Genomic DNA, 14,880 nt, shown 5'->3' on the forward strand with positions numbered 1-14,880 from the left:
CCTTCCTGCCCCCAATTTTCCCGCAACAAGCCTATGAGGTAGGTTAGACTGACAGTGATTGGCTCAAGATTGCCCACTGACCTTCATGGCAGAGTGGGGAATCAGACCCTAGCTTGAAACTGACTACTACACTTGGACCGGCTTTTCCAGCAGACAACCGCAAGTCAATTTTCTAGCCATTGATCTTGCATTTGTGTACCCTTACTTCAGTTCAGACTTCTTCTGACAGAATTTGAACAAACAGTATATAAGCCAGATCTCTGTGGCAGCCACTTTTCAAATCTGGGGGGCAGGGGAACACATTTTATCACAAAGCCAAGATTTCATTGTGTTCAGTAGTGCTGCCATCCTGTGGGCAACTGAATAAATAACTTGCCTGAAACAAATCAATATATGGCTGCAAGACAGAAACCTGCCAGACTAAAGTTAACTGTAGCTACTTCTGGCTGTGGTAGCAAGAGCACAAACTGCAGCATGATGCTTCAGAGCGAATGATGTAAGGGAAGAGATTCTATTGGAGACAGCTTGTTTTATCAGATGCATTCTTTTCTATACAAGTGTTCCAGCAGGTCAGCTTGTTCTCTGTTTGGAAGCCACTGTTTATTGTATGTGTTCAATGCTCCCAGTCCCACCTTTTGACATGCAAGTGTTGATAATGGGAATCAGGCAACCTGCATGGGCAAAAGCCAAACAACACTGGCAGCTGCAGTGAGAAGTGGAAATGTGAAATTGCCGCCCCCCTTACAGCAGTACAACCTGTTGCTCTGGGGTTAGCATTGCTGCCAGAAGAGACAGGAGGCATTATTTTCACCTGATCCCCTCTCCTCGCTACCACCTCCACCATGTGCAGCTTTTTGTCTAAGGTTTCCCAGTATTTGCTTTCCATGGGCACAGTACAGATCATTGTTCTGTGGTGGCAGCTGCTGCCAAAGCAACGTTTTTTAAAAATTGCACAGCCAATCAAATTTCCAATGGTCAATCAGAAGACTGGCTGTGCAAAGGCCCTACCTGGCCCCAACCACTTCCTAAAAGCACTTGGCGAGCTCCAGAATAGCTGTTGGTGGGCACTGTGGCACCCATGGGCACCACGTTGGCCAGCCCTGCTCTGAATGGTAGAGCCGGGTTGAGCTGGTTCCTTCAAACTGCAGGTGGAGAAACAGATATTCACATTTGGTAATACTTTCCTATGCTATAAAGCACTGTCCAAAAACAGAAAACCAGCGTGCAAGGAGAAACAGGGTAAAAGCCTTCTCTCTGCTGTGCCAGTTTTTTATTTGAATGGAGTTGCATGCAAAGGAACATCCCCAGCTGGCATCTGTCACCCACAGTCAAAATGGCACATCCCATTCTACCCTCTCAATATTCTACTCACTTCAGCATGTAAAAACCAGGCCCCTCCAGGTGCTTAAGAAGGGTAAAGCAGACACCTGCCCCCTTCCCAGATGCTGTGCACTAAGAACTTCCAACTATCTTTCTAAAGAGGTTTACCCATTCGTTCTCTGGTTTAAAAAAACAACAACTTCCAGTTCCTCCATGCAGATACAACAGCCAGTGCCATCCCCTTTAAGTTATCTTTATTTAGCAATACGGATGTATGTACATTTAATGAGAATCCACCTTGGAATCCCCTGCAGCAGGAGACATGCACGAGAAGTGAAGGATTGGAATCTGCGCTGCTCAGCGGCCTTCACTAGCCAGCCTGTCGTCCTGCTCATCACAACAGCAAAACAGAGGATAGAAAGGGACAGACAAGAAGCCAATCAGTTCACACGGCAGAATCTTCAGGTGGAGACTCTCCGCAGTGGCCAGCGTTAAAGCAAGCGGGCTCCATAGCCAAATGTCTGTTTAATACCCTCAAAGTAGTACCGCTGCCAGCCCTCCCTCGTTCTCTCCTCTTCGCTGGCCGGGATGCCCTTCCCTTCCAGACAGACTTCTGTTTCACCAGCCTGATCTTTGAAGGTCAAGTTGATGGTTGCAAAGTGCCCTAGAAAAGCCAGAGTAAATGCTTGTAGAGTAAATGCTTATATCAGTAATGTGGTACAAGTGCAATCAGACAAGCCACCTGATTCTTTCCTGACACTGGAGAAACCTACTATGGGGGAAAAAACCATCAATTCTTCACCAACGGTCCCCTTAAACATTCACTATCCTGTTGGGAAATCAGTAAAGATTACTAGTACTAAATACAGATGACAGTATTTTCCCCTCATGTTAAGGGAACTTATAGTACAACCAAGATCATGGCTTGCAGATCAACTGAGAAGCCTTGTGCTTTTTACCACCTTATTCAAAAGCAGACAGTGCAAGATAGCCAGAAGTGTAGCAAAATTTAAGATGACTTCTTGCTGTATGCAAGAGAATTACTTACCTTCAGGCCATGACTTAAATCTCCATTTCATAGCAATTTGTTTCTCAGGAACCTGAAAAGGTAGAAAAATTTAGCTCTATTAAGCAGATTCCCATTTGAACACCAAAGAGGTTAAGAAGAGTTGGTTTTATACCCTGCTTTTTCTCAACCTTTAAGGAGTCTTAAAGCAGCTTATCATCATTTTCCCTTCCCCTCCCAACAACAGACACCTTGTGAGGTAGGTGGGGCTGAGAGAGTTCAGAGAGAACTGTGACTAGCCCAAGGTCACCCAGCAGGCTTCATGTGTAGGAGTGGGGAAACCAACCAGGTTCTCCAGATTAGAGTCCGCTGCTCTTAACCACTACACTATATTGAGAAATGCTTAGAATATTACTATTAAGAGTAATGAAAATACTGGCTGATGTTTCAGGAAGTATAAACAAAAGACTTAAGATGCTCACCAGCTGCTTTAATGCAGTTGAAACCACAATAATCTAAACTAATCTATGATCATATGTGGAGTTTATCCAGTCTAGGTGCATAAATTTCACTTGACACTGGTTTTTGCCCATAACAAATCACCAAGGGTTTGGTCCTGCCAGACAGAAGTTTTACTTAATGCAGTTCCGTTTATACAAGTCATTGCGCAAGAACTAATGTAAAATCAAGTTCTTATTTTTCATTTCCAATCCATGTTGCTGTGTATAAAAATTAAAAGGCTATTTGACTACAGTCCAATTTGGAGGTGTGATCTGATCAAAGGAAGTCATTACTTGAGTGGGGAAGGGGCTTGCTGAAATATACTTTGCGCTAAATCTTGTGAAAGCGGAAATGCAAGATTAGCACAAGGGATACTGGTGACGACTGCCTTGTGATTCTGCTTGCTCAGGAGCTCTTGAGCAAGCAGAAATGCTATATGGGATACAAGTCCAAGCATGGATCAACAAGCCAGGTAAGGTAACTACCAAGTAGACTGATTTATTCTCAAAACACACTGGGAGTTTATAAACTATCATGGACTACTGGCACAGAAACAACCTCATCCACCTATATTCTGCAGAAGAGGTTTACTCCGAGAAGGATGACGTAAGAACTCAGTGAGATACTGCAACACCTGGATCATGAGGCAGACGGGAAGGCACTTCAGGCAAGACAGGAACGCACAGCAGCCGCTCCTTACCAGTTCGGTGAACTCGCCAGTCACACTGCCATCCAGTAGCTGGAATTTTCCTCCTTTATCGGCCTCCATGACAGCAGGCGAGTGAGTAAAAGCCTGCACCATCTGCAGAGAAAAATGAGCTCATCAGCCTAGTATCAAGGTGACTCCTTGCACTAAATAAATCATGACTTCCAGTCCGTTAGGTGAGCCAACAGCTCAAATGACTGGGATGGCTGTTTTAATTCCAGCATTCCAGTACGCTGACCTTGATTCCTGCATCCCGTTAGAGACTATGAAGAAGACAAGTGCCATTTCAAGGATGGGGAAAGGAAGGATGCCTCTTCTACACCATCAGCTCTGAGGGGAACATATTTGGAGGCAGGCAACTGTAGGAATATATATATATAAACCTTCTACAGCACGTGGTGGGAAGAGTGGTCCATATTCATCAGCATCATTCTTGGAAGGTGTGACATTCTCTGGATTCTATGGAAGTGTAATAGCAACTGTTGGTAAATGTTGGTGAGAATGGGAGGGGAGATGGCTTGTGTGTCTGAACTAGAAAGCCAGTGAGAGTGTGGGAGGAATTCTATTTTGCACATGCAGTATGATCAGCTGAAGGATGGAGGGGCCTGCAGCTCTGAGTGTGAATAGTGGGGAGGAAGAGTCTGTGTCAGTGTGTGTAGAGAGCCTGTCAGAATGTCTGTGTCTGGTCTTTCTATTAACCGCTACATTTTATTCTTAGTTTTATCCCCTAATTTTTCTTGTTATGTACATCCATCAACTAACATTTGGTTATATCATAACGACATTTTCTCATGACTGATTCCTTATGATTAAAGGTTGAAAGAGCTAGAAACCAAAGAGGCTTGCGTACACCACCAGGGTATGGCATAGACTTCTGGTTGGCTCTACAACTTATTGCTTTGTTTATAGAATGTCCCATCTGTTTATTGTTTTAACTTACTCTGTGTAATCCGCCTTGAGTCCAAGTGAGAAAGGCAGACTATAAATAAATTAATTAAAAAATAATCTACGGTGGGGAGGACCCCAGAATATAAAGGGACCCTCAGGATACGTAAACACCCAAAAGTGACTATAATCAAGGTCCAGGAAGGTAAGATCCAGACAACCACTAAGGGGGTTGACAGTGTCCATAAGGGACAGGCTGTACAGTGGCAGATGGTGATCAGCTGGGGTGGGAATCTTCTGAAATAAGGAAGAGGTTCTGCCACAAGGGGTAGTGAAGGAAAGCAATCCTCCTCCTGAGCTGTAAAATCACTACAGAGGGCCAATCTACTTCTGCTGCGGAAAGCAGGCAGTCCCTCCAACAGTAAAACGAGCACTGGAGACACACATGGAGGAATACTCAGCCCCTGCAGCCAGGAGACTTCTTGCTAAATGTGTTCTGAGGCGCTGACAAAGGTGCTGAGCAAAGACCGCTAGATACACATTAGCTGACTTACCTCTTGCGTAATGAATATTCTGTACAGCTCATCAGGGGATGTTAGGAAAACTTCCTTCAAATTTATCTTGCAGGTAGGAATCTTGACTCCTACTGATTTAGATTTACGTGCATTGCCAGCAGCAGGTTCGGAGGCCTAGATAAACATCAAAATGTATCTTAATTGCTTCAGCACTCTAACAGTGCAGAACCCACCCATTAAAGCAACCATTGTAGCTATCACAAGTGGCTATTAGATACCTTGAGAGCAAGACAGAAACTTAGAGCCACGCTTCCTCCTCACTCTGTCAATTCGCTAATCCTCAAGATAATTAGTGGCAGCCCTGAGAAGCCTGCATTAGTTACACCACCTGATGAATCTGGATTAACCTCTAATCATACACACAGGCCTAGAAACCATGTTTACTACTCAGTGGTATTTCACATGCTGTTTTGCTCATGTGCAACCAAGGTGTGTTATACATGCACACAAATGGGGGCCACGAAACTCCAGGGGGGAATCCCATTTCAAAGGGCAAATGATCTACAGCATAGTAGTAATTGATGGGGGGTGGGGGTGGGAATTGGTATACATTTGCCAGACCCTCTTAAGAAAACCTAAACGCTCATAGGTTTTCAGAATGTGGTTGGTTACAGGCCCATATGCACCCAGAAACCGGTTTGCTCACCTTGTGCTCTTCTGGTTTACGCACAGGAAGAGGGGTTGGCTCTGACTGTTCACCATTCACTGTGGGCAGGATCATGCCTTGGGTAAACTCTGAAAGGACATGATCAATCTTAGACTGCTTGCATAGAATAGTAACATCTTAATCCGTATATTTCATTTATAAACATAGCTGCTAAGGTACACACGGCCAGGTCAAAACAGGAATTCCATGAAAACTGGGATTAAAATAAAAACTGCAAGGTGAAGATAAAAGAGATGAGGAAACTATTTCCAAGGCATACCGCAATTTCAGGTTTACAAACTGAAGAAATAGGCACCAACAGAAGAGAAGGGAGCACTGAGAAAGTCCTGTTCCTCTGGTGCAAACAGGGCATGAACTAGGGGACCTGCTACCCCTGCTACCCACAGAAACAGAAAGGGTTTATTCAATTTGCATGCACAGTACACCCTTCAATACATGCTACATGTTCAAAGGATGCCTTCTGATACAGATTATAGGCTGAAACCAAGCTAAATTCCTTAAGAATTTGAAATAAAAGTTTATATGACTTCCCCAAGTTAGACATGTAGACAATTCTGTATTGTCAGTAAATACAAAGTAAGGTCCCCTCATAAAAATTAGTAACTACTGCTAAAGGTTCATAGTAACAGCAAAAAAAGGAAAGAGCTGGGTGGTACCTTGTTCAACTGTTACTCCTGAACTGAGTCTGACCCATGAGTAGTCCTGAATAGAGGTGCTAATGGACAGGTACATCCTCTTCCCACACATATAAGGCTGCAGCTGCACTTGACCCAGGCAACCCAGTATAGTACAGTTACACTGAAAGTATTTTCCTGCGCCTAAATTGTCTTTTACTTAGTTGCTCTTTACCATTTCAGGTTTCACCACCTCATGTTGGTTGCTGAATTCTCTAGTTCAACTACTTCAGTTGCTGAAGACAGCCTAAAGAGCCATTTATTTGGTCTCTGAACACATGAGAGAAGTAGTCTGTCCCAAACAAACATATTCTCTCAGAAGTAGAAACGGCAACTGTTAACTGTCCTCCACTTGAAAGCTAGACAGGAAAGCTCTAGCAAAAGGTCTCTACAGTTTCTCTTACCCTATATGCATACCTGTTTTCAGAGTGCTGATGTAAGTTTCCAAAGCATCGGCGATCTTTTTTACACCTTCTTTTTTCATCAAGGCTAGCAGGTTGGTGTCTGGCTCATCTTTGGCAAGAGTTACGCTGATCTAAGAAGGAAAAACTCCCCGGTGAGATCACCACAGACACTTTGTTAACCACCCTCACTCTGACTGGGTAAACATGCGCTCAAGTCATGCTGCAGAAATTAGATTTTCTACACATCATAAATGACTGTGCACTGGAACAGTTGGTCACCCAGCCAACCAGAAGAGGAGGCGATCTTGGAGCTAATTATGAGCGGGGCTCAAGATCTGGTGAGAGATATAGCTGTTGTCGCACTAATTGGAAGCATGTCAATGAACAGTTACCCCTAAACAGTAACATTTGATTTCTCGGAGTAATCTAAAATTTAATCACTCCATTTATGGATAATCCAGTAATGAAGGGGGGCCATGTGCAGACACTTAAATGTATGGACCAGGCCCATTCACACAGAAAGATTTGTCAACAAACTTTGCTGAAAAATCTGAGAACTTTAAACAAAAATGGAGGAGGGGATTAACCAAAAACACAGTAAGGCTGTCTGCGCTTGCGCACAGAACGCGGCAGTATCAACTCGCCTCATCACTCTCCTCACAGCAAAGGTAACAGTCGGAGGAGGAGTGGCTGTTGTCACCACTTGAGCTAGGTAGGTAGAGGCTGCATGCAGAAAGGGAGATAAAGGGAGGAAGAGCTGGGGGGGCAGGCAGGGAAGGAGGAGTTGGAACTGTTCCCCCTCCCCCCAGCTGAGCTGCAGAAGCTGAAACATTGGAAGCCAGCGAGTGGGTGGCCCAGTGAGTGGGGGGGGGGAAGAGGGGGAGAAGGTAATGAGAAACTAAGTGTATGTGTGAGACGGGAAGGACGCAAGAAAAATTAACAAGTGCATGTAAGAGAGAGTTAAAGAGTATGGACAGACTGAGAAAGAAAGAGAAATTAACAGCAGTGTGTATGTGTGTGTGTATATGAGCGCATGTGTGAGACAGGGGCATTGGACGATGAGATACTGAGTGAGTGTGTTTCAGAAGGCATTGGGGATGTAGAAACGATGAGAGAAAGAATGACAGCAGGGGTTAGGGGGACAGGTAATGAAAGACAGGCATTGGAAGAGGGAGAACGAGATAGAGAGAAAGAAAGTGAGAGAAGGCATCGGGGAGAGGGGAGGAAGCAAAAGCAGAAGGAATGCAATGGCGGCTCCTGCTATTTCCTGGTGGGTTACAACTTGTTATTTATAATTCATGCAACTCAGATATAATATTGTGATAGACAGTTGTTTAATCATTTAATAATAATTTGGTTGTATAATAGCATTCAATTTGAAAATGTTGTTTTATAAGTATAATATAGAAAACTTCTGGTTTATTATAAGATATTAGGACTACTGAGAACTATTGAGATTTCACCAGTATATGATGCTGTGTTACTGTCTACTGCACAGAAAATAATTGTTTGCTAGCTTTTGTCTACTGTTTGTTAAACTATTTGATGATTCAATGAATATTATAACTTCAAGATTTAATGTGTTTGTATTGTGTATATAAAGCAAAACTAGTAAAAACAATCAAAAGAAACTAATCAAAGACAGAATTGTTAGGCACACAAAGGAACAAGGCCTACTGAGGGATAATCAGCATGGCTTTTGCAAAAGGAAGTCCTGCCTCACCAACCTTTTGGAGTTCTTTGAGAAAGTGACCAAGTGTGCAGATAATGGTGACCTGGTAGGCATTATACTCTTGGACTTTCAAAAGTCTTTTGACAAGATACCTTACCAAAAACTCCTGAATAAGCTTAGTGGTCAATAAAAACTGGTTAAACGACAGGATGCAAAGAGTAGGAATAAAGGACAGTTCTCACAGTGGAGGGAAGTAAGCAGTGGAGTCCCACAAGGATCGGTATTGGGGTCGGTCCTATTTAATTTGTTCATAAATTAACTTGGGGTGCACAGTGTAGCAGCAAAGTCTGCAGATCACACAAAACTATTCAGGATGGTGAAAATCAAGGCTGACTGTGAAGAGCTCTAAGTGGAATTTCTCAAATGGGGCAACAATATGGCAAATAAAGTAAAATGGTGGTAAGTGCAAGGTGATGCACAATGGGAAAAATTCCATCTTTAAGTACACGTGAATGGAATCTGGGCTTGCTGAGACGGAGAGGGAAAGAGACCTTGGAGTTGTAGTGGATAGCTTAATGAAAATGTCGAGCAAGTGTGCTGCAGCAGTGGAAATGGCAAACTCAATGTTAAGGATTACTGGGAAAGAGATTTAAAATAAAACAGCCAATATTACAATGCCTCAGTATAGATCTATGGTGCCATCTCTTTTGGAACACTGTGCACAGTTCTGGTCATTGCATCTCAAAAAAGGACACTGCACAGCTGGAAAAAAGTACAAAAGAGAGCAACCAAGATGATTAAGGGGTTGGAGCACCTTTCCTATGAGGAAAGGCTGGAGAGTCTGGGACTTTTCAGTTTAGAAAATAGATGACTAAAGGCAGACATGATAGAGGTTTGTAAAATTATGCATAGGTAGAGAGAATGGCCAGAGATAACTTTTTCTCCCTCTTCCAAAATACTAGAACTTGAGGGCATTCAATAAAACCGATAGCGATAGATTCAGAATGAACAAAGAGAAATATACAATGCGTAACTAAAATGTGGAATTTGCTGCCAGAGGATGCAGTGATGGCCACAGGCATAGTCACCTTGAAAAAGAGATTAGACAGATTTATGTAGGTTAGGTCTATCAGTGGCTACTAGCCATGGGGACTTAAGGGAACCTCCATGTTCAGAGGCAGTAAACCTCTGAATACAAGTGCCAGGAGGCAGCATCAGGGGAAGGCCTCCCCCTCTATCCCCCTGTTGTCGGCCCTTCACAGTAACTGTCTGGTCACTGTGTGAGACGGGACCTGGACTAGATGGACCACTTGTTTGATCCAGAGGGCTCTTCTTATGTTCTTATTCAGAGGCTTAGTGCTTCTGAATGTGAATGTCCCCCTTCAGTTGTCATGACTAATAGCCATGGATCTCGCTAATCCCCTTTTAAAGCTACCTATAAAATGCATCAGTTCACAATTACTGCAAAACATGGAAGTATTCATCACTGTGGTCCAGTGAAATAGCAGTCAAAAGTATTAACTGTACTTACCTCAATATCATCAATATCATTTTCATCTGAAAGATTGGGAATCTCCACATGCCCCTTGTACTTCACATCTGCCTTTGTGGTGCCTGTAGACAGCAGCATACGAATTAAATTAAGGTTTGGCTCTATTTCAGTTCCCTAAAACCAATTCCTGGCAGGTTTTGATGTCCTCCAAACTCCAGGGTGATTATTGTAATTCTTTGGTAAATCTTTCGAAGGCATTATGCTTTGTGACAATTCAGAACCCTGCATGAGAACTCACAGCCAACTCACCTGTCCAAGCTAGCTTGATGTTCCACTCATAGAAGAAAATTAGCTTTCCTTTGCGGTTGTTTATAGAGGCCTCTCCATCCAGCTTACTCACTTCTGTCACTTCGCAAGACCCCTCTTCATTCTCTGCTCTAACAGACAGAAGCAGAGTTTTCAGCTTTTCTGATGACCAGTTAGATGCATCTCTTTCAGTCCTAAGAAGAGAAAACACCTCAAATTGAAAATTCAGTAATACATAGTCAACTTTCTACCCTTCTGTACTATAAAGTGTTTTATACACAAACCTTCCCTCCCACTGAGCTTATTTGCCTAACCATGGCTTGAAATGTGACACCTTCAAAAGTGAATTTAGGAAACCTTCCTGGTACAATCTTGGAAGAGAGTGATCAAGATTATTAAGTACACTTTACCTAGCACACCCAAACTCTGTCATGTACCATCCAAGCCAAACAGGGTTTAGTGGCCAAATCAGATTTACTTCCATTTCTATTCACATAATTCCTCCACATTTACTTCAGTTTCCACCACTCCATCAAGTAATTAAATGGAGAAACGAATATCTCATTTATACACAGAAAGGGTCTAACCATGGCCAAGAACCCTTGCCACTTTTACTGCTGGTATAACAAAACTCCCTTCTGTATCTATTAGCATTACAGACAAAAAATAGCTAGACAACCAGGAGCTGACTTGAGTATTAGGACTCATATCCAGGCAGAGACTATTTAGAAATAAATTCTATTAGGACATCAGTAGGGAAGATAATGATTGGCTTTAAAGAAAAACACGTTTTATTTTACAACTTCTCTCTACACTAGGGTTGTTCTACATTACAATAAAGTAGGCTCAGGCTTGAGTTACATAAAAATTATACTCAAGTTTTCGTTACTACATTTGCATGCCACATAATCCTAAATCTTGAGAGAGAAACCATGCTATCTTCTGACCTGGGCACTAGCACAGTATTTTAATGGTCATGCCTCAGTTCAGTATAAATGCAGATGGAGTTCAAAGTCAAAATCAAACAGACTATCCCTTTTTAAAATATAAAAACTACCTGGTAATCTGAGAATGAGATCATTAACACTATTAATGAGTAGCCAATCCCAGTGGTTTCTCATCATCAGGACGTGTAGGTCTAGCCAATCGACTGGATTCTCTTGAAGTTTGACCACTGCAGAGAATTTAATCACAAGGCAAAAGTGGAAGGAAATTGAAAATGATACAGTAGGCTAAGGGTTTTGGCTCAAAGTTACTGTGTTTATATTCTAATCTATCCCAGTGTTTTGAGAATGCTTGCTCACTTGCACTGGCAGGAACACACCACCAGACAATATGCATGATGAGCTCGTAAAGGCTAAAATCATAATTCTTAAACTACCTGTAACACGACAGAGAAAAAAAGGGGGTACTAAATGCAAAAAGGATTTTTCCTGGTAGAAACGCAAGCGCCAAATTTAAATAAGCCATGATTTCAAATTTTGAGGGATAGCTATGAACTAATTGCCAGTGTCATTTAGTTCTTTATTGCGCTAATAGCCAACCCAAAGGGCCAAAAGTGCCACAAACTCCCTCCAGCTGCACCTCTTGTGACATGTTGGCCGCATATGATTCTGTGCTTATAGAAAGTATCCCCACAAAGTACATTATTACCACTTTAGGAGCTTTGAGAGAATGGCTTGTGAAAATTCCAGACCATAGCTGAGGCGGAAAAAGCATCCAGCCTTTCCCACATAATACCCAGACAACTTTGCTTTCTTGTCCTATTTGTTACTGCTCCATCTACTTAAACGATGCTACACCTATTTCTACAGTGTATGTCAACTGAAATCAAATTCAAAACTCACAAGAGGATCTTACAAAGCCTGAGTTACAAAGTCTGGATGAAGAGAAACGAAAGTGCAATACTGCATAACATTCTGCCAAATTACAGGAATCCACAGTTTCCAAGAGTTCTCTCTTAAAACCCAAGACTGAAATATGGTTTTGGTTAAGTCTGAACATACAACCTCTAAGCATGGTTTCAAAGCTGGAATTAGCCTGCATGTTTCTTAGTCTGTGTTGCTGCATCAAGCGTTGGACATAGTTTTCTCACGACTGCATAATGCGCTGCTGGCTCACTGGGCACTGCTTGTGTCCCCGTTTTTTGCAGTTTTAAGTTTTTTTCTGAGGGGAGGAGGAGAGGAGGCAGCTGCCAATTGAAAGCTCTCAGAATTTTGTGAGAAGCACATGCTCTGCACAGGAGGTCTGAATAAACCATGATCTCAAACAAGCCTCAAAACAAACTAAAGCCTCTCCCTGTGGTATAATTGTCTGGCTATTTCCCAGTGCAAGGAATACACCCATTCTATCCTTTCCTCTTTAAAAATCTCCTGCACCTCAAAACATAGCTGCTACTCTCTGATCACATAAGAAGTATGGTGATTATGTTTCTAGCTGTCCAATGGTGTAGAACAGCAGTTACTTGACTCTACAAGGAACAAAACTGCCTGTACCAAGATTTCAGGTACATGAAAGCCTTGGTGAGTGGGTGGACCTGTCCAAGCATTAATCCTGAAAGCAGCCAGTTCTATCGGCCACAAAATATCATGGCACAAAAATCGGTCTACAAGGAGTTAACACGTTGGGCTTTTTACAGCTGCAAGAAGGGGCTCTTCTTACAACCACCCATGCATCTTGTGTCCCTGCCACCATGAACAGGATTCAGTTTTCCATACTTGTAGGCAATTGTTGCAAAAAAAAAAAAAAAAAAAGTTTGCATCAATATGCCAAAAAGCACTGCCTTGAATCTGTAACAGGAGAAAAGGAGATTTAAAACTACCTAAACAAATAAACTGAACTCTACGTACACAGCACAAGGCCAGATGGTTAGTCAGGAATCCTACCTGTAAGGTTTTCAAGTGAGCTCCATGGGAATAGAAAAATTGCCTTACTAGATCAGGTTAAAAACTATCTGAATCTAGATTATGACTCCAGCAGTATCTTCTAAGAAGATTTATAAAGCAATCATGAAGACCCACCTCCTATTTCATCTCAACAGGTGGAGTATACTAGCTTTGAATATATGTTCCATTTAGCAACAACAGTAATAGCTGTTACTGTCCCATAGTTCACTTGCTTACTGTGGAATAAATTACTGGCTTGCTCGAGCCTGCACCACCACTTTTTCTAATGAAAAAGTAATCAGCCTTCTGCCAGTTAATGTCATTGGACAGCTCCAAGTTCAAGTACTACAGGTAGAGTATCCCTTATCTGGACATCCCATATCTGGACTGATCCAAAAACTGGACCCTTCGAGCCGGCATGCAGGCAGATCTGTGCTGCCTGCTTTCAATGTTTCCTCTCACCTAAAAAAGTAAAATACAGTGTACACTGCATCATAGGTGGAGACTGAAAGCCTACCATTATTAGTTTGTTTGTTGTTGCTCTTGTTTAACAGCTGATACAGGTATTCTGGTAAGATCGTTACAACTTTGTTTTCTGATGGTTCAATGTACACAAAATAATTAAAAATATTGTTTTAAATTATATTCAGGCTATGTGTATGAAGTATATATGAAACATAAACTAATTTGGATCCCATTCCCAAGATATCTCATTATGTATATGTAAAAATTCCAGAACATTCCAATACATGGAAAGATCCAAAATATGGACCACCTCTGGTCCCCAGCAGTGCAGATAAGGGATACTCGATCTGTACCTCACATTTTTTAAAACATAAAATTCATACAGTTCACAACTTGGCATGTATACAGTAACTAATCATTCCACAGCTATGAAAGTCAACCCTGAATGACTAGATGGGGGGCATAGTTTGTGTGCCGGAAAAAACACAACATGCTTCTGGGATTAAAAGTGGCAAAACTCTTCATTCCCTGAAGAGGAAATTGAGGGTGGGCCCACGATACGATTTAAGTACAGGTCTACTGTCTTAAGCCCCCAAGCTATCAAATATCTGTGAAAGACAAAACAGGGAACTTAGGGCTGTCATCCACTGCACACTACAGATGACAGCTTTTTCCCACCACTAATTGGAGATTAGTGTTTTGTTCTATTGTGAAAAGTTCCACCCGCTGATTTCGGTAGACCAAGCCGCTGATCAGGCACAGGGTTTCCTTCTAAACGTCCGTTGGCAACCCTCGCACGTTACCCACTTGCTTGGGATTCAGCCTCATAAACTCACAAGGGGGGGGGGAGGTTTCAATGCAGAGAAAGCACAAAGAGGGATTGGGGTGTAAGACGTTCCCTCATCCCCGGGGACGTATAGCAAGGCACAAAGGATTTTCCCAGAGGCACCTGCGGTAGAAATGACAGGCAGGCAAGGAGACAAGCAGAGGCCGGGCTTGGGGTGCTGGGGGAGAGAAGCGCCCATGGGCCCCTCGGATGAGGGGCCGACAGAGAACGCACAAACGCGCCGCCCCCTTCCTCCCCGGCTCTAAAATAAGCGCGGGCGGCCGCCCACCTGTTCGCCTCAGCAGCTGGCTGGGTGAGTGCGCACCCCTCCCCCGACCTTCCCGGCCGTTCGCGCGCGCACTCCCCCCGCCCCTCACCAGTGCCAGTTATTGACGTTGGTGGCGTCCGCGCGCTGCTCCACAATCCAGCGCGGGTCCCCTTCTCCCCACTTGGCCATCGGCGCCTCTGGAAAGCACGCTGCTGCTGTTGCTCCCGC

The 14,880-nt window shown here is 43.1% G+C and overlaps 1 protein-coding gene across 1 annotated transcript; it reads right to left on the reverse strand.

Annotated features, from left to right (window-relative positions):
• Nucleotides 1-1,557: 1,557 nt before the first annotated feature.
• Nucleotides 1,558-14,880, reverse strand: AHSA1 (activator of HSP90 ATPase activity 1). Its single transcript, XM_056851386.1, has 9 exons — nt 14,762-14,880; nt 10,212-10,402; nt 9,942-10,024; nt 6,752-6,869; nt 5,640-5,728; nt 4,973-5,107; nt 3,528-3,629; nt 2,369-2,420; nt 1,558-1,984 (listed from the first exon to the last, which is right to left on the reverse strand). Exons 1-9 carry the CDS (start codon nt 14,839-14,841, stop codon nt 1,812-1,814), a joined length of 1,023 nt encoding a protein of 340 aa, XP_056707364.1. The 5' UTR covers nt 14,842-14,880; the 3' UTR covers nt 1,558-1,811.

Source organism: Euleptes europaea, chromosome 6 (genome assembly GCF_029931775.1).
Source record: "Euleptes europaea isolate rEulEur1 chromosome 6, rEulEur1.hap1, whole genome shotgun sequence".
Classification (NCBI taxonomy): Eukaryota; Metazoa; Chordata; class Lepidosauria; order Squamata; family Sphaerodactylidae; genus Euleptes; species Euleptes europaea.

Excerpts from the sequence above, each read along its gene's own strand:
- AHSA1 (XM_056851386.1), bottom strand. The coding sequence starts at position 14,841 with ATGGCCAAGTGGGGAGAAGGGGACCCGCGCTGGATTGTGGAGCAGCGC. Across the intron at positions 10,403-14,761 it reads AACGTCAATAACTGGCACTG|GACTGAAAGAGATGCATCTA; the intron begins GTGAGGGGCGGG and ends TTCTCTTCTTAG. Across the intron at positions 3,630-4,972 it reads GAATATTCATTACGCAAGAG|ATGGTGCAGGCTTTTACTCA; the intron begins GTAAGTCAGCTA and ends TTTTCTCTGCAG.